We start from the raw sequence: 23509 nt of genomic DNA, 5'->3' as shown, positions 1-23509 counted from the left end.
GTTAGGGCGGAGGAAAACCAGGGAGGGAAAAGTCACAGAGCAAGAGAAGAGAGCATCACAAGGAAGGAGTGAACAGCAGATGTAGGTGGGTGGTGAATGAGCGAGTCTGTTGCACACCTAAAAATGGGTGAAAATTCTGTTTTTCAACTTGCTCCTACCTCCAAATACTCTGTCATTTTCTAGTGCTTACATTAAACCTAAGCCTCCTGGACTCCCAGGCCTTTTTTCGGATGTGGCAAATGACCACAGACGGGCCAAATCTAATTCCACATTCTTTGATTCATCTAACAATTATTTTGTGCCTAAACCATGTTAGTCATCACACTTCATACTGTAGAAGACACATGATGTAAAGTGACAGCAAGTTGCTATGGTTTCTATTCATTTGAAGGGCACAGCTTAGTAGGAGAGACAAGGAAACAAATAATTACAATACAATGTAGCAAGTCCTATGGAACATTGTTTCCTAAACCTATTTATGTTAAAGATTCTCAAAACCCACTTGAAGATATGCTACCTCATTATTTCTAACAACCCTGCCTGAATTGCTGCCAGGTCCTAACGGCTTTCCTGACTTGTCTTGCCCTATTCCTCTACAGCTGGAGATGCCTTTTTAAACCATAAATTAGCGGTGAGGGTACTAAGCTTCTGAGAATTGTCCCATATCTGGGTCAACCGGCTAGCTAATGGCAGAGCTAGGATTCTAACCATGATCTTCTGCCCCCAAGTTCAGTGCCCTTTCTGTTCACTGTGGGTGCTTCTCTTTTGCTAGGATTTACAGACCTATTGATCTTCCTGGCTACCTCCAGGGCTGACTCTTTCAAGTTTTATCAGGCTTGATTTTTATGATTCACTGTTTTCCTTATCATATTGTTTAGGAATACGTTCAACTGCAAATTACAGAAAACCCACTAATGATGACTTAAAGAAATGGGTGTTTATTTGTCACATGTAATACAAATAAAAGCCACTGCATGAGTGCTGAGCATGTGCCAGACTGTTCTGGTCCCTGTAGACACAACACAAACATGGCCCACATTCTAGAGCAGGGTCAGCAAACTTTCTACCGCCAGCCCTCAAATGGCTGCGTTGCCTCTTAGCAGCAGGGGGACTGGGGCAGGTGGCTGGCCTTACTGAGCCTCACTTTGCTCGTGGGTATAATGGGGGTAATAGTGCCCACCTCATGGGGTTTTGGAAAGGATCAAACGTGATAATATCTATCAGCATGAAACACCATGTCTGGAACCTATTAACGAAGGTATTAGTTATAGAAACTATTATCATTGTCGTCATCATTTTGTGTGTGTGTGTGTGGTCAAAAACAGATAACATAAAATTTATGATCTTAACCATTAAGTGTACAGTACAGTAATGTTAACTATATTCTCATTGTTGTGCAACAGATCTCTAGACCTTTTTCCTCTTGTAAAACTGAAACTCCATACCCATTAAATAACGACTCCCTTTTCCTCCTCCTCCCAGCCTTTGGCAACCACCGTTCTGCTTTCTGTCTCTATGAGTTTGACTACTCTAGTTACCTCATATAAGTAGAATCATGCAGTGTTTGTCTTTGTCTTTTTGTGATGGGCTTATTTCACTGAGCATAATGTCCTCAAGGTTCATCCGTGTTGCAGCATGTGTCAGAATTTCCTTCCCTTTTTTTTTTTTTTTTTTTGTGAGGAAGATCAGCCCTGAGCTAACATCTGTTGCCAATCCTCCTCTTTTTGCTGAGGAAGACTGGCCCTGGGCTAACATCCATGCCCATCTTCCTCTACTCTATATGGGCCGCCACCACAGCATGGCTTGATAAGCGGTGTGTGGGTCCCCACACAGGATCCGAACCTGTGAACCCCGGGCCGCCAAAGCGGAGCGCATGAACTTAACCACTATGCCACCAGGCCAGCCCCTAGAATTTCCTTCCTTTTTAAGGCTGAATAATACTCCATTTTTATTGGAATATTACGCTGCATTTTGCTTATCCATTCATCCGTTGATGGACCCTTAGGTTGCGTCCACCACTTGGCCGTTGTGAATAATGCTGCAATGAACATGGGTGTGTTGTCGTTGATAGTTTTTTTTAATGCTACTGTTGTGATTATTACCTTTGCCAGGCTTCATTAGGGAGGCTGCTCACTTATCTGCTAAACCAAGAGGAAGCATGGTTGTTCTCAAAATGCCCCAACGTGAGCTGTCACAACTGGTTTTGCCCATTTTTCTGTGTGTGACAGTGGGAAACTAGTTGTCCCCCGAAGTCCCTGGCATGCAAGGTTGTGGACCTTTGTTTCTAGGTGGTAAGTTCAGGCAACTCACATTCCAGCCCAGCCTTCCACCCCTCTTCTCATCATTTCTATCATGTAAATAGCCCACATCAGAGCATTATTCATAGTAAGGGTTTCAAAAAGCTTAAGGGGAGAACAAACACTTTCCATGGTCTAAGATGTGTTTCTCAAGATTGGAAATAAACTAGTGATAATTAGTAAGTAATCAATATGCTCTACCCTTAATTAGACTTGTCCTGTGGCTTGTCAGTTAATAGAGTTGATTTCTGTGTTTACATGTGAGTTTGGCCCACTGTTGTTGTTGAGTCCAGGCAGCTGGCCCCATGAGATTGCCCCACAGGATCAGAGAAGCCTTTTAATCAGCTTTTTTTTTGACTGATTGGCCTTTCCATAGCAGAAACGCTATTGATCCTAGGAATCAAAACCCTGTACTTAATATGCCAGCTAGACCTAGAGCCTGACAACTGGTAAAAGGCCAGAAAGACACTAGGTTGCCACTGGGGTGAACTCAGAGAGTGAATCATCCTTGAGCTTCTACTGTGTGCCTCGGCCTCTGCTACAAACCTAAATGCACCTCATTTGTTCTTCACATTAGGTATCGGCAGAAAGAGCCAGGTAGTAAATATGTTAGGCTTCGCAGGCCATACTGTCTCTGTGACGACTACCCAACTCTGCCGCCCCCGCACAAAAGCAGCCACAGATAGTATGTGAATGAACGAGGATGGTTATGTTCCAATAAAACTTTAGTTATGAGCACGGATATTTGAATTTCATAGAGTTTTCACGTGTCATGAAATATACTGCTTCTTTTGAGTTTTTTTTTTTCCCACTGCTTAAAAATGTAAAAGCCATTCTTTCCTCTCAGGCTATACCAAAGCTGGTGGTAGGCCAGATTTGGCCCACGGGCCTTAGTGTGCCCATCTCTGCTCTATAATATTTCTCCGTGGTAGGTATTTTGTCATCCACATTTTAGAGTGAGCAAACTCAGAGAGGTAACTTGCCCAATACCTAACAATGAGCTGTATGACCAGGTTTATAACCAGGATTCACACGCCGGCCTGTCTCAGCCAGTGCAAGCACTCTCTACTACTCTTGGCTGCCTCTCCTCACATAGCCCCATCTCAGAGAGCCACACAGACCTCAACGGCAGAGACAGGTGTGTAAGAAGATTGATCTCATTGGCCTTTTGAGAACAGTGGGAACAGCTCTGCATTATGGCCTGTAAATCTCTGTTTAAATATTTGCTTTGTCATTTAGCAGCTGGGTAGATTCTGAACTTCTTTGATTTTGTACTTTATCTGAAAAATAGGATTAATCAATGACGATTTTACAAGGTTATCATGAGGATTAATTCAGATACTTAACAGTCATGAGCCCGGCGGGATTCCTAGCGCGTAGTAGGCAATCAGATATCTGTTGTACTTTATGCTTACATTCTAGCTCAGAAACCAGAGGCTGGCCCATTGATCTTTTATCAAAGCTACATTGCTTAGTGACCTGATCAAACAATTCTAATTTCTAATAAATAAATATTGATAAATCTCAGGAAGAAGATTGACATCTTTTCGTTCATTTTATGTTCTTCTCTGTGCCAGGAGGAAAGTTTTGCCATTGGTAGATGTCTGAGCGCAGGCTGCCGTAACAAAATACCGTAGACTGGGTGGCTTGAACAACAGGCGTTTGTTTCTCACACTATTGGAGGCTGAAAGTCTGAGATCAGGATACCAGCAGCTTAGGTTCTGGTGAGGACCCTCTTTTCTGGTTTGCAGGTGGCCACCTTTTTGCTGTGTCCCCACGTGGCAGAGAGAGATCTCTTCCTCTTCTTATAAGGCTACAGTCCTATTGGATGAGGGCCCCACCCTTATGACCTCATTAAACCTTAATTACCTTTTAAAGGCCCTATCTCCAGATACGGTCACTTCAGGGGTTAGGGCTTCAATATATGAATTTGGGGGGGACACAATTCGGTCCGTAGCAGCAGGCATGCTTTCTGGGTGCTTGAGGTCGTGGAAACTATGGCTTCTTGGGATGAGGGATGTCCCTTGCTGGTGGTTTCCCAGCCCCACTGGGGTTTGAACAGACCTCCTTCCTCTGTGCTTAGTCACAGCCTCCTGACCTTGTTTCCTCCTGGAAGTCTAACTGAGGACATCTGAGGTGAGGAGGGGCTCTTTGTGGAACATTCCAGGTGTAAAGGATGAAGAGTATTGGAGAACCAAGGACAGATGTGAGTGGGGGAAGCCAGCGGAGGTGAGGTTGTGGAGCAGCTCCGTGACCACGCAGAGCAGCACTATGCTTTGATCCGACAGTGGCTGTGTTGTCAAGGCAGGGCTCAGAGGAGGCAAAGTTCTCCTCCAGCAGAGTCTGGGGGAGGGGCCAGATCACTTGAAGAATAGAGCTGTGGGTAATGTTCCCTTTCTTAAGCTGGAAGGCAGGTATGTGAGGTTTTTTGTTTGTTTTCATTTTGTTTTTTTAATTAATAGACTTTATGTTTTAGAGGACTTTAGGTTTACAGAAAAATTGAGCAGAAAGTAAAGAGAGGTCCCACATATATCCCCCCAGCACACACACAGTATTCTCTATTATTAACATCTTGCATTCATGTGGTGCATATGTTACAATTGATGAGCCAATATTAATACGTTATTATTACAGTCCAAACTTTACATTAGGGTTCATTCTTTGTGTTGTACATTCTATAGGTTCTGACAAATGTATAATGACATGTATACACCATTACAGTATCATAAAGAATAGTTTCGCTGCCCTAAAAATCCCCTGGGCTCCACCTATTCATCCCTCCCTCCCCTCTGAGTCCATGGCAACCACTATCTTTACCTTCCAATTTTCTTATTTTCTATATTCTTGGTGCTCTGGCATTTTGGGCCCTGCTGATGGGAGAGATGCCCTTCTGAGGGCTGGCCAATGCTCAGAGACAGCAAATGGCTCCCCTGCAAGTGCACCTTTCATATGCAAACTAACCAATCCAGAGCCCAGACTCTGAACCACCTCTTCTGTCTGGCTCTTATGCTCCAGGAGGCAAAATTCCCCTGCCCTCATTATCCCAGGGCCAGGTACCAGACAACTAGAGACAGCCTCTACACCCCAGAGCCCTCTGAAATGATTCGAACTAGCCAGTCCTAAACCTGCTTGCCCTGCCTTGCCTTTCCCCATGGAAAGCTCAGTAAAGTCTCCTGCCCATGCTTTCTCCTCACCCTTTATGCCTCCTGACCAACCCTGGTGCTTCCCCATGTGGCCCTGCGTGGTGTGGCATGTCCCCTCCTCTTGGGAAACATGAGTAACAAACTATCTTTTCAATGGCAGTCATCTCCTAACCTCTTGGCACCACCATCTCTGAAAAATGAAACCTACATTTTAAAACAATTTGGTCCAAAAAAAATCATGAAATATGTCTCTACAATGGATAGAGTCTTGAGAAGATCGAAGTGGAAGCATAGTTTTTGGATCTTCCCAAACCCAAGACCTCACATAAAAACAGCTACTTCGCAAAATCAAAAATGTATGGACAGCATTTATGGCAAAACTGGGTGTCAGAGTGTAAGCCCAAGACTCCAAAGTGCAAGCAGGTGGAGAAAAAACCAGCCAAACACAAGGGCTGGGTGCTATCAGGGTCTGTCCAGGAATAAACGGAGGGAAGCAGCACGGCAGCTGATGGACCAGAGAGAAGCCCCAGATGGACGCTGGAAGTCACAGGGATGCTGTTTGAGAAGAGGACCTGCAACTAAGGCCTGAGAGGTTGGAAGAGTCTAGCTCCAGCGAGCAGTAACTCACCCTCGAGGACAGGCTACCACTTAGAAACTGTGGAGAATGGGGCCAAAACTGAGCTGGGTAAGGACAATAGAGAGGAATAATAGAGAAGGGGAGGGAAATGGAGCCAGGAAATCTCAGAACGCAAGCTGCCGTATCTTGCAACACTGCCCAAAAACAATGGAAGAAGAGGCTCTGGGAGGTTAGGAAACTACTGTGAACCATACCTTCTTCTAAGAAGGTTAGAAAACAATTTTCACATAAAAATGAGTGACAGTAAGGTATCACAGTCATAATGATATTTTTTTTAAAAAGAAACAAGTGTATTCATCCTGAGAGACCATGTATGGCCTTGCCGAAGGGACCCATGAGTGTGCAATCCACAAAATCCAGACTCTGGAATATTCTACAGATAACAGATAAACTATAAGGAAAAGAAAGGGATGGAGGAAGAGGCTATAGATTAAAAGATACTTGAAGGATATAAAATTTTTGAAAATAGAGAAGACTAAATTCTAGTGTATAAGATGCACCATTTGGTGAAATAAAACATTAAGAAATGTACACAGTTACTGTAAAAATCTGGATAGTGGTTGCTTTCTGAGGGAGGAAGGGGGTTGGTTTTAGGATGAAGTGGCTGGTAGAGGTCTATTTCTTGACTTGGGTGGTGGATACAAGGGTGTTGCCATTTAATAATTCACTAAGCTATCCATTTGTTTTCGGTAGTTTTAAGCATCCATGTCTTATTTTAAAATTAAACAGTTTTAAAAGGGCGAAAAAGAAAATTAAAAAACAGAAGAAGCAAACTACAGATTAAAGGGGGAAAATCCAATTAAGTAACAGAATACCCAAGTGAAATCCTTTGAAATGAATTTTTCAAAGCTAATGCAAATTAACCAAATGATTTTAAATTAGTTAAAACTGAGTAGTTGATGGGTTACAAGTATCACGCCTGGGGTCTATTGCTGAGCCCTTCTTGAAAAGTAAAGTTTCCCTCCAGGCAAAGGCCCCCTGAAACCCCAAGCTTTGCCTGATAATATTGTCTTGATTTTATTCCAAAACTTTCCTTCACATATATCTGGGATATCAAATACTGCTTAATGAATTTAATACACTAATGCACAAGGATAGCCTGTACTACCTTTCATTTTGTACTTTGGTTTACAGATATGTCTTTAATTTCTTTTTATTTAAAGCTTTCCTTGTAAATAAATTAAAAAACATATCCTAAAATTTTCAGTTCAAATTTTATCGACACATTCCTTCAGCAGGTCACTGTTGTTTAAATAAAAAAGGCAGGGGGTGGGCGGAGGACCAAGCTATATTAAGAGAGATTTAATGGACATAATCAGATATGAAGCAGGGTCTTGGATTGGATATTAGTTTCAACAGACTATAGTAAAGACATTCTTTATTCACGTAGAGGAATTTGAATATAGTCTGAGTATTTGATGAGAAGAAAGTTTACAAAATGGAAAGCTAGAAATCAATGACTAAAAAATAAAAAGTAGGTTACAAACAGTATGATCTCAGTTTGGTTTTTAAAAAGTGTATTTATGTTTGTACTCACATACATCAATCATAGAAAAAGGTGTGGAAGGATAAACATGAAGGCAGTGGGTCCTAAACCATGATCCCCGGGCCAGCAAGCAGCATCAGCATCGCCTGGACACTGGCTAGGAATGCAGATTCTCGGGTCCCCACCCCAGATGAGGGACTCCAGGAGCAGGGTCCTGTGGTATGTGTTTTAACAAACCCTTGGGGTGATTTTGATACAAGCTCAGTTCTGACAACAACTTCACTAAGATATTGACCGTGATCTCTTGGTGGTGGAATACAATTTTTAAAATTTTGCTTATCCAAATTATCTAATTTTCTAGAATACATATGTATGAATTCCTTATGATAGAAGATTATTTTTAAATTAAGAGGTTTTTGGTGGCATCCCACAAATTTTGGTTTATTGTGTTTTCATTTTCATTTCAGTCTAAAATACTTTCTTGTTTCCCTTTGGTTTCTTCTTTGACCCACATGTTATTTAGAAATATGTTCTTTAGTTTCTAAATATATGGGGATTTTCCAGAGTTCTTTCTGTTATTGATTTTTAATTTAATTACATGGTGATTGGAGACTGTAGTTTGTATGACATGAAGACTTTTAAATAATTTACTGATATCTCTTTTATGGGCCAAAATATGGTTTATTTTGGTAAATGTTTTGTGTGTACTTGAAAAGAATGTGTGTTCTGGTGTATGGGATGGAGTATTCAATTTGTGTCAATTAGATCATGTTGGTTGATAGTGTTGTTCAAACCTTCTCTATCCTTACTGAATTTCTGCCTATGTGTTCTATCAATTATTGAGAGGTATTAAAATCTCCAACTATAATTATGGATTTGTCTATTTCTCCTTGCAGTTTGATCAGTTTTTGCTTCATGTATTTTGAAGTTCTGTTTTTAAGTGTATAAATACTTAAGATTTTTATGTCCTCTTAATTAACTGACTCCTTTATCATTAAGAAATTACCTTCTTTATCCCTTATAATATTCTTTTTCTCATGTCTACTTTGATACTAATATAGCCACTTTAGTTTTTTTTTAATTATTAATGTTAGTATGATATGCCTTTTTCCATCCTTTTCTTTTTAATCTATTTGTGTCTTTATATTTAGCTTGTTTTTTGTAGGCAGCATACAGTTGGGTCTTGCCTTTTTAGCCAATCTGACAATCCCTGCTTTTTAATTAGGGATGTTTAGACCATTTACATTTAATATGATTATCAATATGGTTTAAATTGGTCATTGTGCTATTTGTTTTCAATTTGTCATATCCATTCTTTGTTCCTTTTTTCTGCCTTCCTTTGGATTAATTGAATATTTTGATGATTCTATTTTACCTTCTTTATTGGTTTATTACTATAGCTCTTTGATTTGTAACTTTAGTGGTTGCTTTGGGATTTTTGTGTGTGTGTGAGGAGATCAGCCCTGAGCTAACATCTGCCAATCCTCCTCTTTTTTCTTTTTGCTGAGGAAGACTGGCCCTGGGCTAACATCCGTGCCCATCTTCCTCCACTCTACATGGGACGCCACCACAGCATGGCTTGCCAAGCAGTGCATCGGTGTGCACCCAGGATCCAAACCGGCGAACCCTGGGCCACTGCAGTGGAGCGCACACACCCAACTACTTGTGCCACCAGGCCGGCCCCATACTTTGGGATTTATAATGTACATCTTAACTTATCACAACCTGTCTTCAAGTGATATTATTCCACTTCACATATACTATAAAAACTTACAACAGTATACTTCCACTTTCTGACCTTTTTGCTATTGTTATACAGTTTTCTTTTACATAAGTTATGAACCCCATACTACACTGTTATTATTTTTACCAGTCAGTTGTCTTTTATAGAGACATAAATAATTTAAAAATCTTTAAAACATCTTATACATTAACCATGCAGTTAACATTTTGGTGTTCCTCATTCCTTTGTGTAGACACAGATTTCCATCTGATATCATTTTCTTTTTGCTTGAAGGACTTCCTTTAACATTTCTTGTTATATGGCTCTGCTGGTGATGAATTCTCTTAGCTTTCATATGTTTGAGAGAGTATTTTGCCTTCCTTTTTAAAAGACATTTATTGCTGGGTATAAAATTCTAAGGTGAATTTTGTTTTCTTCTAGTATGTTAAAAATTTTCCTCCACTGCATTCTCACTTGCACTGTTTCTGACAAGAAATGTATTGTCATCTTCATCTTTTTTCCTTTGTACATAATGTCTGTTTTTTCTCTGGCTGATTTTAAGATTTTCTCTTTTTCACTGTTTTTGAGAAACTTGATTATGACATGCTTCCATGTAGTTTTCTTCACATTTCTTATGCTTTGGGTTTGTTGACCTTCTTGAATCTGTGGGTTTATAGTTTTCATCAAATTTGGAAAAATTTCAGCCATCATTTGTTCCAATACTTTTTATTCTCCTTTTCCCCTCCCCTACCATCTCCTCTCCTTTGGGACTCCAATTCCGTGGATATATTAGGTTGCCTAAAGTTCTACAGTTCTCTGACACTCCATTAATTTTTTGGTAACTTTTCTCTCTGTGTTTCATTTTGGATTGTTTCTCTTGCTAGGTCTTCAAACTTAACAACTTTATTAGTATTTCTTCTGCAATGTCTAATTTGCTGTTAATCTCATCCAATGTGTTTTTTATTGCACACAATGTAGTTTCCATCTCTAGAAGTTTAGTTTGGGTCTTTTTTATATTTTCCATATCTCAACCTTTTGTACATAGAGAATACAATTGTAATAACTGTCTTCTTCATGTCTGTCTCTACTGATTCTAACATCTGTGTCAGTTCTAGGTCAGATTGATTTTTTTTTTTTAGTCTAATTATGGGTTGTACTTTCCTGGTTCTTTGTACTCCTGGTGATTTTCTTTATTGGATGTCAGATATTGTGAATTTTACTTTGTTGAATGCTGGATAGTTTTATATTCCTATATATTTTATTGATTGTTCTGGGATGCAATCAAGTTATTTGGAAACAATTTAGTCCTTTCAAATCTGGCTTTTAAGACTTATTAGGTGGGACTGGCATAGTGTACAGTCTGGGGTTGTTTATTCCCTACTGTTAAGGGATGACCCTTTAGTACTCTACCCAATGCCCATGAATCATGAGGTCTTCCAGTCTGGCTGGTGAGAATAGGTAGTATTTCTAGCCCTTTGTGAACACCGGGGTATTGTTACCTCTAATTCTTTTGTTGGTTTTTTTCCCCAATCTTGGGTACTTTCCTGATAAGCATACATTGATCAGTATTCAGCTGATTACTCAAGGGTAACCCTCTGCCCTATCCTAAAAGCTCTTTCTGGAGAGAGCTTTCTACTTTCCTGTAAACACCAGCTATCTTGTCCCCTGCACTCTCAAACCCAACTCCTTAACTCATGGATTTTGCCAGGTTCTGCCTGTGTTCTTTGTCTCTGCATCACAGCCTAGAAACTTGCTCTAGGCAGAAGGCCTGAGTATGCAGTTTTCATTTTTAAACATGAAGAGGAAAGCTGAGCTTTTGTTGAGTTTTTTAGCTTTTAGAGGGGCAGTGTATTGTTGCAGAAAAATCACAGATTTGGAATCAAGTGGACTTGATGTTGAATCCCAACTATGTGACCTTGGGCAACTTCAATAAGCTCTCTGAGCTTGACTTCTTTCCTGTGTAAAATGACCATGTTGTAATGAATATTAAATGAAAATGTATAAAGCACCTATCCAATGCCTGGCACACAGTAGGTGCTCGAGAAATAGTCTCTTCCCTGCCCTCTATCTGATATCAAGTAACTGACTCTCTTTTAAGAAGACCCTTCCAAAATACCTCAAATATTTTAGTTGCCTAAAAAATCCACCTGAAATGTCATTTACCAAAAAAAAGGGGCAAAAGATGTTTAGGGAAAGAAGAGAGTAGCTTTGGAGGCAATCATCTTGCCTTGCCTTTGATACCTGGGCATTAAAGCATTTCTTCTCACCAAACAGTATTTCAGTGCAGGGAACATATTCCAAAGGGGGAAAGTAACATTTACAGGGGATTGGCAGAAAATAGAGAGCCTGACTTACATGTAGGCTGGTAGGGGAAGATGGGGCTGGAAAACTGTGTTGAAACCAAATTGTCGAAGATAGGTGTTATGGGCTGAAATTTGTATGTTGAAGTTCTAATGCCCAGTCACTCAGAATGTGACTGTACTTGAAGATAGGGTCTTTAAAGAGGTGATTAAATTAAAATGAGGCCATTAGAGTGGGTCCTGACTCTGTTATCATTTTAAGAAGAAGAAATGTGGAGATACCCGAGAGACACCAGGGGCATGTGTGCGTAGAAGGAAGACCGTGAAGCCAGAAGGCGGCCATCTGCAAGCCAATGAGAGAGGCCTCAGAAGAAACAAAACGTGTGACACATTGAGCCTCCAGAACTCTGAGGAAATAAATTTGTGTTGTCTAAGCCACCTAATCTGTGATACTTTGTCATGGCAGCCCTAGCAAACTCTTACTATAGGCCTTCAAATCCCAGCAGGGGAAGTTCCTTGATTCGGAGAGTCCTACTGATTGGAAATGACATTTCTAGAAATCTGTTCATTTTGACCAAATCGCTTTACAGTAGGTAACATGGATGTAGAGGTGTGCTCTGGAGCCTAGCAGCACGGTTTTAGAACAGGGATGTGTACCTTGGTTGAAGGGGTGGGGGGAGGGGTTAGAGATAGATCATTGCAGTAGTGACCCTCTAGAGATCTGTTGGCAGGGAAAGAGAGATTATGGTCCTTTTGTTGCCTTTTTAACTCATCTGGAACTCGTTGCTGTTCTGCTTAGGTTGAATGAACAAGTGATTTATCTAAGATGACCTAGTCCAGTTCAAATGCTTCCCAGTAGCCCTCCCTATATATCATACTTCAATCCTATTTTTCTTCTTGCTCCTTCTAGCTCATCCATTTATAGTAGTTTAAGTCCTACGTGTGCAAGACCTTTTATCTCAGCTCTGCCAATATTGATCTAACTGCTAAATGTAGGGATCCTTGCGGGCCCCACGTTCTCACCCCGGCCAATTCAGCTGTGATGGGACCAATGCCTTGTAGCACTATTGCCACAGAGCTCTACCAAACGGACTAATTCAGGCCAGTCTGATGTTCCCAGACCTACATGTTCTAAAACCACATGCTCAGTTGGCTCAAATTGGTGCTTGTATTTGGTGCTTTCCAGAGAAATGCCAAAAACAGAAGAGAGATGTTTTAAAACAGTTCATAAAATTGGCAACTACATTGCCAGAGCTTAGTTGTTTTGTCCTGAGTGGTTTACAGAAGTTTAAGCGGATTCTGTGGCAGAATTGGCAGTGGTGAAAGGTCTTAGATGGTTCCCCTGAGGCAGCCATGGAGGCCAAAAGAACACAAGAGGGCAGGCTCATGAGTGGGCACTCAGCAGCCCTGGGGAATCCCACTAGAATTCTCCAGTTAACTTGCTGTCCCGTGGAACACAACTATTTCGAATCTTCTTTGCCTCAATCCTCAAATTTTACAGGGGAAACAGATGGCATCAAAGAGGAACTTTCTTATCTTCCTGACACAGAAATGTAAACTTACTAACATCTGTCATTGGCCTTTCTTTCTCCTTCCCGCAATGGCAGAGCTCTTCTTTCTGTCTCAAGCCAATGCCCTGTGTTTTAGAGCTACTGTCACATCACCTCGGGTCCCTAAGACGTCCTCATCCCTTGTTCATATTCTCAATCTCTACCCTTTTATTTATTTTTTTTTTTTAAAGATTTTTTTTTTTTATTTTTTTTATTTTTTCCCCCCAAAGCCCCAGCAGATAGTTGTATGTCATAGCTGCACATCCTTCTAGTTGCGGCATGTGGGACTCGGCCTCAGGATGGACGGAGAAGTGGCGCCTCGATGCGCACCCGGGATCCGAACCCCGGGCCGCCAGCATTGCAGCGCGCGCACTTAACCACCAAGCCACAGGGCCGGCCCAATCTCTACCCTTTTAAACACACCCAGGGCTTTGCTGTTAAAAACAAGCAAATAAACAATACCCTTATTTGATTCCTTACCCCTATACTCCTAGTCTCTTGCCTCTTCCTTCACAGCCAGCTTCTTAAAAAAGCCATTCATCCTTCCTGCCTCTTCACTCCCCACCAGATTTTCATACCCATCAGTGAGTCAACTGACAGCAGACATTCTAGTTCTCTCTTATTTGACCTTTCAACAGTTCTTCATATTCCTCCATTCTGGAAACGCTTGGCTTCTTGAAACACCATGGCTTCCATGACACAACTCTCTCCTTATTTTCCTTCTATCCTCATCTGCTCCCACCTGGCTGTGCCACGGTGGAAGCATCAAAAGTGCTCATGCATTTCATTCTTTGGATGCTATGAGGCCATCTTATCCTCCATGGAATCAGGGTGGTGACGACTTCTAAATGTGAGATCTTCTGCCCAGGCTTCTCCTCTGAGCTCTGGACGAGTATGTCCGACTGTATCCGTACTTCATCTTCCTGATGAAATCCAAGGCACCTCATAAGATCAAAGTGTCTAGAACCCCTCTGTCCTGGCTCTCTTCCAGTTCTCCTTGTCTCTGTGAATAGCACCGGCATCCTTCAGATGCCCACGGCAGAAATCTTGGCATCATTCTGGTCATTGTCTCCTCCCTCCGCCGCCATATCCAGTCCATCAGTAAATCCCATTGGATTTTACAGCTTAAATTTTTCTTAAATTCACCCACTTTTCTCCAACTCTGCTTCTGCCCTCCTGGTCCAAAATACCATTCTCTCTTGCCTGGACAATTGCAACAGGTCAACCTGCATCTATTCTGGCCCCTTCTATCTGTTCTTACACTGCCAGCCTAATCTTTTTAAAGTGCACATCAGATTGTATCAGCCCCATGCTTAAACCCTTCGCACTGCTCTTAGAATAAGGACAAAGAAATTTAACATGACCTCAGTGGGGTCTGACCCACCAGCCTTGCTCTGCAGCCATGTTGCTCTCCTTTAACCTCGGGCATCTAGACAAGGGTGTTAACTGCATGTCTTCATATATTCTTCTTACTTCTCTCCCCCTTCAGATCTCAGCACAGTGGCATGTTCAGGGCCATGTTCCCTGAACAATGTCATGTTCATATCAAGTCTCAGGTTCCCCCTGCCCCCGCTCCTCCCGTGACTGGGTCAAACTTCTCTATCCTAGACTCTTGGAGTCCGCTGGGACCCCCTTCGTTTCACTTGTCTCAGCTACTTCTTCACTTTTGTGAGGAAGGTTTTCTGGTTCTTGTCTGTCTTCTTCACTAGACCATAAGCTCCATGAAGCGGGGACCATGATTGGTTCTCTCATCGTTGGATTCCCAGAGCCTGGCATAGGGACACGGTGATGGAGGAAGATTAACCTGAATAAGTAGGAACTTAAAATTTTTAGTTTTTTTACTATGAGAATTCATAGTGCTCATTTAAGATAATTTGGATAATGTAGAAAGGCAGAAGACAAGAAATCACCCATCTTCCAACTTCCAAACACATTTTCTCACATTCTTAAATATTCATCAAGAACACGCTTTTTAATGCCTGCATGGTAATGTGTCATATAGATGTAGACTCTTTTATTTATTTATTTATTTATTTATTTATTTATTTATTTATTTATTTTAGGTTATTGTAAAATTTTTCACTATTGTAAAAATGCTGTGATTAGCATTCCCTGTACATAAATCTTTGTGTGCTTAATGTAAAATTTCCCAACGTTGAATTATTAGATGAAAGGGTATGTATAGCAGTACTTTTCAGGCTTTAGATAATTATTCCTTAATTATTCTCCAGAAACATTGTACCAGCTCATACATCCACCAATAGAGCAAGACAGTGTGTGTTTCCCCACACCTTGGCCCACTTTGGGTATTACGTATAAAATACAAACATGTGTATATACAGGCATATCTAGATGCACATTTAATGGGTGGAAATGGTATTTGATTATTTAAATTTGCATTTGTAGTGCAAATTACTCCTGAATTTGAACATTTTCCCATTAGCCAATGTCGTTTTTCTTTGTCAGTTACCTGTTATTTGCATAGTTTTGGGTGTTCCCTTTTTTAGAAAACTCTCTTAACATTAAGCACATTAACCTTGTTTTTATCGTATATGCAAATATGAACTTCAGTAGAACCCTTTTCAAATGATCACAAGTTCAAGGGGAGTTGAAAGAAAAACATATGAAATGGGATAATATGATTAACTTAACTCTTTATTATTAAGGGCAACTGCTTTCTCTCTTTTTAAAAAAATAATTGCCACTCAAACTGCAGCTAAGGAGTGTGTGTGTGAAAAGAGTCCGGACTTTGAAGTTGGAAAGGCCTGATTTTAGTCCTGGCTCTGCCACTCTGGAGTGGAGAGACATGGGACAAGTTATTGAGCTTCTGCAGGTTTCAGATTTCTCTCCCGGGTAATAGGAATCCTCTGGCCTTGTTTTGAGAGGTAAGTAGCTTATGGATGGTGCCTGGTACAGAAGTGGTGTTCTATAAATACTCATTTCCTTTCCGTATCCCTCAAAGGTATGCTGTTCTGTAAATACATATACGTACATGTATGTTGTCTCATTAGGGAGCGTGCATATTTCACTCGGCTTAGAGCCAGACATGCAATCATTCATTAATATTTGCTGAATAGCTAACTATGATGAAAGTACAAGTGAGAGTAGAAAAATTCTTAGTTAGCCATTTGAGTCTAGGAGAGATTTTAATTTTAAAGCTTAGAGATAATATTAGCAAATTTGGATCTATTCTATAAAAGTGGTAGATGATGTAAGATATGGCATTCTGGAGAAGAAGGGAACAGTCAGCCTCAAATACTCAAAAATGTTTTTATTTTAAACAGCTCCAAATAAAATCTCAACATACTTGCACTGTTTCATTGAGAATTTATGTCTCAATCTGTTCTTTTTTCCTTCGTAGGTGTGGCTGGATCTCTTAAAACCGATTGTCAAGCAGATTAGAAGTAAGTATATACCGTATATTTAACGATGACGTTAAATATAAAGCCAGACATTTTCCTCGTCTAGACATCGTCTGCCCCGTGCCATCAAGCACCAGTGACACAGAGTCTGTTTTCACATGATTGCTTTTCATCATCCACTAACCTACGTGCTGTTAAAAAGTATCTTCTGCAATTTTAATATATAACAATTTGGTAATCAAAACCTTGCTTGGAAAATCAAACATTGTTTAGATTAACAACTGAAGCATGCTGTTAAGCCCCAGGATCACTGAGCTTGTCTTGTCTGTGCCTGTGTTTCTTACTGTCACTTTCGAAGGGGGAAGGTGGAGCCATTTATTCATAAATCAGTGTTGGGTTTTCTGTCCTGCCACTTCAAAGCCTGTGAGATCAGAATGCAAGTGTAGTTTGGAAAAATAAGGTGCCAAAAGTGTGTGTGTGCGCGCACATATGTGTTTCTGAATGACAAGCCGAACTGAAGGGAGCCTGGCTTGCATTTAGACTGTGTGTTGAGAAAAGATGAAGGAGGGTCTGAGAGAGGAAAGGAAAGAGAACACTTGCTTTTTCTCTCCCTTCTCATTACGCCTCAGCACTGGATCCTCCTCCTCTCTCTCTGCTTTGAGGTCAAGTTCAGAGCTAAGTTCTGTTCTCAAAGTCATCCAAATGGTCCCTTGCTACAGCCAGAGACCAGGAAAAATTCTGAGGATGGTAACAAAACTGCATTCCTTCAGTTGAGCATGAAGCACACAATACCTTGTGGGATGGTTTTTATGTCTGATTAGTAAACCCCACCGGGCCACTTAACAGCATTTATGTGGATGTAATAAACAGGCACACTGTGTCTGTATGGCCCTTATGCAATTGAAATTACTGTCGATCTTCTGCCATTTAAATTAAGCAATTACTGATGCTGAAAATGGAACGGCCATAGTTCATTTAACGTTTACTGGGTGGCTGGCCAGTGACTAAGTGTAGGGGGGACATGCAGCTGAGAGAAGCCCCCAGGCCTGCTGGGTGGAGGTAGCATAGCGTCTAGATGGATGACCCCTGTCCCTGCAGTAACTTGTGAAGGGAACTGCTAATGGTGGAAAGGAGTTTCATAGCACGTTACCAAGTGCAGACCCAAAACAGCGATTCACTGCTGGGTCAGCACTGGAGCAGGGCTTCTCCTTTTCGTCTCCGTGTGCTCTGACGGCCCTGTGTCACAAAGCTGTCATTTTGCATTTAGTGCTAGCATATTCCCAGCTTCAGGTTTCTACAGATCCGAGCAGCTTCATTTAATTCCCTGAAAATTACTGAGAGGAAATAGTGCAACCTTCCATCTTCTGCATTTTGCTTCTGTTATTTTATGATCCAGAATTGACGTTCAAGGGATTCTGTTAATTTTAGAGTGATTAAGGAAAAGAAGCCCAGCTTCTCTTGGCTTCAGTATTTCTGTGCCTTGTTTTTTCCCTCATAATTTTGTATATATTGACATCTTCATCTTATGCTATATCATTGTTGGGTTTTTTCTAAATTTGAATGTGCTATCGTAGAAATTATAATACAACATCTATTTTTTTGTGTGAGAGGTAGAGCAAAAAGACATTTTCTGGTTTTATATGATTGCTACTAAAATTTGGATTTCATTATAGTGCATTATATTTCATAGAACATAAACTTATTGCTATTATTCCAAATGGCAGCACCTGTGAGACTGCTCTGATACTGTAGTTTGTACGTCAAACAAGCTGACTCAGATTGCAAATTATCATTTTATAATCTATTTAATGCTCTGTTTTAATTCTGAAAACAAAAGTTATCCATCTTCACAGTCTCTCCCTGCCTACCCCATCCCAGATCTGCTTCCTGATTTTGTCTGAACTCATGGAGATGGTGGTTTATGAGACACTTAGGAAGGCTTTGGCTGAGTTGGACAAGGGCGGGGCCATGTCTTGTGATGTTTCTCTCCAGAGCTCAGGAGAGCACCTGGCACATAGGTGCTAGATACATATTTTATGAACACATTAGCAGCTGTACCTTGTACATAGTTAAAAATAGTAAATTACATAACTGGTTTACACGTTCATTATCTCCTCCTTAAGTTATCTGAAGCCTATGTTTGGACTAAAGCAGCTGATAAATTTTTGAAGACAAATGTCTTTTCTTAAAACCTGGGTACAATTTAAGTCTCCAGAGAAAAAGTTTAATATCTCAATGTAATACCCTTGTCACAGTTTTTTAAAAAAACAGATGTGTTTCCCCACAATATGAAAGTGTGATTAGTGACCAAACTGGACCAGTTGTTATATGACTTGGGCGTTGGCAGCTGTGCTCTTGGCAGCTCGGAATGAGTCTCATTGTTTGGTGTATAATATACCCCAGAAAGTCTTTTTCTTTAATGGCATTTGAAACACAAATCAATAAACGCTGTATTGCTTTTTTTCCCCTTTTTAGGGCCAAAACATGTTGTTGTTAAGTTTGTGGTGAAATTCTTTCCACCTGACCACACACAACTCCAAGAAGAACTCACAAGGTTAGTGGTTTGGAAACTGGGTACTTAGTGCTATGGGATGCCGAGGAGAAGAGAAAGGTTAATGTTCTAAGTCGATTGATTAAACATTTTCACAATGATTACTCAACCAGCATCTGCTTAACTGTGCTTAGCAGTTTAAACCCCTTCTCTTCCAGTTGGGCTTACAAACACTGGGGGAAAGAAAGTACCACCCTTTCCCTGAAGCCTGGTTTCTTCAAGGCTGTGATATGAAGTGGACTGTTACAACCTGTTTCTATCATATTTTCCCTCTGATATCTATCACATCAGAAGACAGTTTTGGGAAGTGAATCTCTTCTATGAAACCAAGATGTTAACTCACTTTCTCTTTGTTGCTGCCATGGATGAGTGGACGTGAACTATGGGTCAGTTTCTTTGCAAGTGTGGCCAAGTGGGAGAATCGTGAGCATCCAGTCAGGCCTGGCTCCCCACATCAGTCCTGCTCTTGGTAGCTGTGTGACTGGCCAGTTACTTGTTCCCTCTGCACCTCTGTTAATTCCCCTGTGTCAGTGTGACTATAATGCTTGCCTGCCTAGGATTGTTTCTAAGATAAGCACTATTATACATAGAGTGGCTGGAACCCAGTAGGGACACTATGAGTGACAACCATCATCATCATTGTCATTGTCATCATCATCATCATCACCATCACTACTTCTACTCATTTTATAACTTGCAGCAAAACAGATGGTATTCTAAAAGAGAGCAGAGCTCAGTGGGAACACATGAAGATAAAATGCCTCCCTTCCAAGAGTGCTTTTATGAGTACACTAATCTGACCAGCCAAATTCTTGCCGCACATGCGTTTCAAGCTATAGCTGTTTAAGACCAAGGCTGTCACCCATTTCTCATCCCTCTCAGTACAGAGCACATCTCTGGGCATCTTGGATAGTTGACCAGCATTTATCAAAAAGATAAAGACATTCAGTCAACAGTATTTATGAAGTGTGTAAGCATTGTTCTAGGCACTGGGAATATGGTGGTGAAAAGACAAGCTTGACTCACATGGGAACAAGCAAAACAATTAAATAAACAAGAAAAATATCAGATGATGGTAAGAGCTCTTTAAGTAATTGAAGTAGAATGATGTGATAGAAGGTGACGGGGTGACAACTTTAGATTGGTCGATCTAGGGTCCCTCTCTGAGGAAGTGATGCTGATCTGTCAGTCATTTTCGGAGGAAGAGCTCTCCAGGTAGAAGGAATAATTAGGCAGTGCCCAAGGCAGAAACAAGCTCCAGGTGTTCAGGTGCCTAAGAGGGCCGGCGTGGCGGGAACATTGAGGGTGAAGTGCAGTGAGACAGAGGCCCAGTGATATGTGGTGTTGAAAGACTAGGTACCATGTGGATGCTACAGGGAGGATGACAGCAGGGAATCCAGTGAGGAAGCAATTGCAGTCCTCTAAGCCAAGACGATGGCAGCAAAGGAGGTGGTAGGAGTAGAAATGGAGAAAAGTGGTTGCATTTGGAATACACGCTGGAGGTGGGGTCCGTCTGTCTTGGTGATGGGTTGGGAGTAGAGTCTGAGGAAAGTAGAGAGGGTGTTTAGATTTGACTTAAGCACTGGGTGGGTGGTGGTGGTGATTCCTAAAATGAGAAGGGGTGGAGGGAAGTAGAGGAATGGGGAGAGGTAAAGAGTTGAGAGTTTGGTTCTGCCAGGTTATGTTTGAGATGCCTGCGAGACATCACGTGGCTGTGTCAGGAAGGGCATTGGGCACACGAACGTGGGGTTCCAGGGAGAGGCGAAGGCCAAGACTCTTCCCACAGCTTTGTGTTTCCTAAACGAGTCGCCACATGTTTACCTGCACTTACAATCCTCAAGTCGATGAAGCAGTTAAAGGCAGCCGGAAATTGCAGAACCCATCAGCCCTCTGGGAACCCCGTGCTGTTTGACAGGACACTTAGTGTAGGGGAGGGGCGGCTGGAACTGCCACACCCATTGCACAAGATGGAGGGGCCGACGACAGTAGAGTCTTCGTGTGGTGTCGTTACTGGGCTACTATGTCTCAGTTTCTGGGGCCAGTTTTCCCATTGTGGAAACATGCGTTGCTCCAAGCTCAGAGTATTGAAATCAGTCTAAAGGCGAGTCCAGCTGTTGGTCAGCACTGTGCCTTTCCCTCCTGCGTCTCACTGGGCCTCTATTCTGCTTAGGAAGTGGGCGGCATACATCCTTTTTTTTTTGCTCCATTTTTTCTCCCCATTATACTTTGCAATTAGTTTTGCACCTTTTAAATTTGGGTGAATCATTGTCTCAGGAGGTTTACCATCCTGATCCTTGTAATAAAATTCCATCCAACTTGTTACCACCGAGCCGTGTGCGCCTGGCGTTTTGCCAGCTGCTCTGTCCAATCTGATAAAGGCCTCCTGTTACATAAGCTCAGCTGGACGTGGCAGGTTTTGGGTTTTGTCGTCTTTGTTTTCTCGCTCCCAGTGTTAACTGACATTTTAAAAATCTTTTCCGAGGAGAGAATTCTTTTGGCTCAAGGGTGAATAAAATTGACAGGAAGTTTAGAAGGTCCCCATCGCTTTCCACTTTGTCACAAGGTGTGACATGAGGGGGACCTCCCAGATCCAATGTGTTGGCTCCCACACTCTCAAATTCCTGAATAAGCAGAAATTTAATGATGAAACCATTGAGATTCCAGGCGCTTTTCTATAGCAGGTGGCGAGGCAGGGAGGGGTTGGGAGAAGGTCTGTGTCCACAGGACTTTAGGTGAGGGACGTGGAGACCGGAGAGAAACAGAAGTGGGCCTGCAGTTGAGCAGAGTAGAAGTGACTCCAGCTCTGTGGTTAATTCTCTGGGCCTCCAGGAACAGCTTTCAGCTTCCCATTTATATAGATAGAAGATTAAATTGCACTTCACTGTTAAACAAGTAGCTGAATTCCTTTCTATTTATTGAGCTGCACTTTCAGTGGACTGTGCCCTATTGACACCAGGGCCCAGGCGCCTAGAAGGAGAAAAGAACTGACTCTTAAGTGCAGGTTTAAAATGGCCACGGAGGGGTCTTTGGAAAAGAAGGCACCAGTTTTCTTATTGCCGGGCTCTGCATCACTTTGCTTGTACTGATGAGTCCAGGCACACTTCCCTCTGGGCGTCCCATCTTCACTTGGATCCGATTTCTCTTTGGTTGTGTTCTTCTTATAGGTGGAGGCACCCTGTCAGAATCTGCCATTGTGCAAGGCCTGCTGAAGTCTTTCCTTAGGCTGCAGAGAAACTGTAAATTACTTACACTGAATAAGAAAAGAAAGATAAAGTCCTCCCAAATGAAATAAATTAAAATAGACACGTTTAAAACAAGGCATCAGATTAGTGTGATTTGCACCTCTTGCAGTCCCTGGAAGCGAAAGCCCTTCAGATGAGCCCTGCCGCCGTCACTGCCTCCCTCCGCTCGCCCACCTTCTGCCAAGAATTGATTCCATTGTGAGCACTTTGTGTTTTCATCGTGTTTATGGGTTTAATTTTGTTTAGTGCCTGCTGAGTACAACTTATCTTTTGGCTGCTGTGGATTTGATTGGAATTGCTTTGGTTTGTAGTACAAAAGGTGTTGCTGAATCTCTGAAGTTAGCATTGCAGCCAGCATGCTCGTCTTACCGCTGTCATTAAGACAAGTCAATACCCAGGAAGGTCTTTCTCAGATTACAAGGGCCTTAGAACAGGAGAAGTCAGCATAATTAGGGGGTGACCGTTCTTCCTGCAGTCTTCAAAATGGCACTTGCCCTCTAACTAAATGTATGAGCTGTCAGGAGCCAATGCCAGTGTGCACACGAGACCGTCACCAAAGACCCCCAAAGCCTGTTGGACTCTGACCGTGAATCCGTCCCTGTGAACACAGGACCCGTGTTTGAACTGGTAGGTGTAAAATATTCAGAGTGTAATGCTTTTAAAACGTAAAGCCCTCCTACTTATTTAAAATTAACCGCATAGGTAAGAATTAACGCCTCTAGCTCTAAGAACTGTTGGGTTCAAAAGACAATAACCACTGCCTTCCCTTTGACTTTCCAGAAAGAGAGAACATGACAACAAGAATAAACATTAGGCGCGGTTGGATAAAGGTCAACTGTTGTCAGCTGGTAGATCTGGGATGGTTTTTGTTTGTTTGTTGGGGTTTTTTTTTTTGCTGGTTACAGAATTGCCTCTGTAATTTTTAGTTCTTAATAATGGAACTTTTAAATAACTTACAGGGAATTAGTTTTTCCTTTATATAAAAAAAATTGGTAACATTTATTGAATGTTTTTGTTCTAGTCACTGTGCTTTCCTTGTTTTATCTCATTTAATTCTTTAGTCCTCTTGGTTTCTTTCTTGAAGAAAATTAGCCCTGAGGTAACATCCGTGCCAGTCTTCCTCTACTTTACACATGGGACACCACCCCAGCGTGGCTGACAAGTGGTATAGGTCCATGGCTGGGATCCAAACCTGGGCCACCAAAGCGGAACACACCG

The 23509-nt window shown here is 41.6% G+C and overlaps 1 protein-coding gene across 5 annotated transcripts in view; it reads left to right on the top strand.

The window, feature by feature from the left end:
- The window catches only part of FARP1 (FERM, ARH/RhoGEF and pleckstrin domain protein 1), a 291100-nt gene that overhangs the window by 192104 nt on the left and 75487 nt on the right, over positions 1–23509 (top strand). For 4 of the 5 annotated variants that reach the window (XM_087435901.1, XM_087435902.1, XM_014781832.2 and 1 more), the window contains 2 exons: positions 16498–16540; positions 18974–19052. In XM_087435901.1, the coding sequence (XP_087292027.1) occupies positions 16498–16540; positions 18974–19052 (122 nt within the window). Of the gene's footprint in view, positions 1–16497; positions 16541–18973; positions 19053–22260; positions 22490–23509 lie in introns of those variants that run through there. The other variant, XM_087435904.1, reaches the window with a different exon arrangement.

The sequence above is a fragment of the Ceratotherium simum genome, chromosome 10 (assembly GCF_057802395.1).
Source record: "Ceratotherium simum simum isolate JZ-2026a chromosome 10, ASM5780239v1, whole genome shotgun sequence".
Classification (NCBI taxonomy): Eukaryota; Metazoa; Chordata; class Mammalia; order Perissodactyla; family Rhinocerotidae; genus Ceratotherium; species Ceratotherium simum.
Note: the sequence above shows the minus strand (reverse complement) of the source record. Positions and strands in the feature narration are given on the sequence as shown.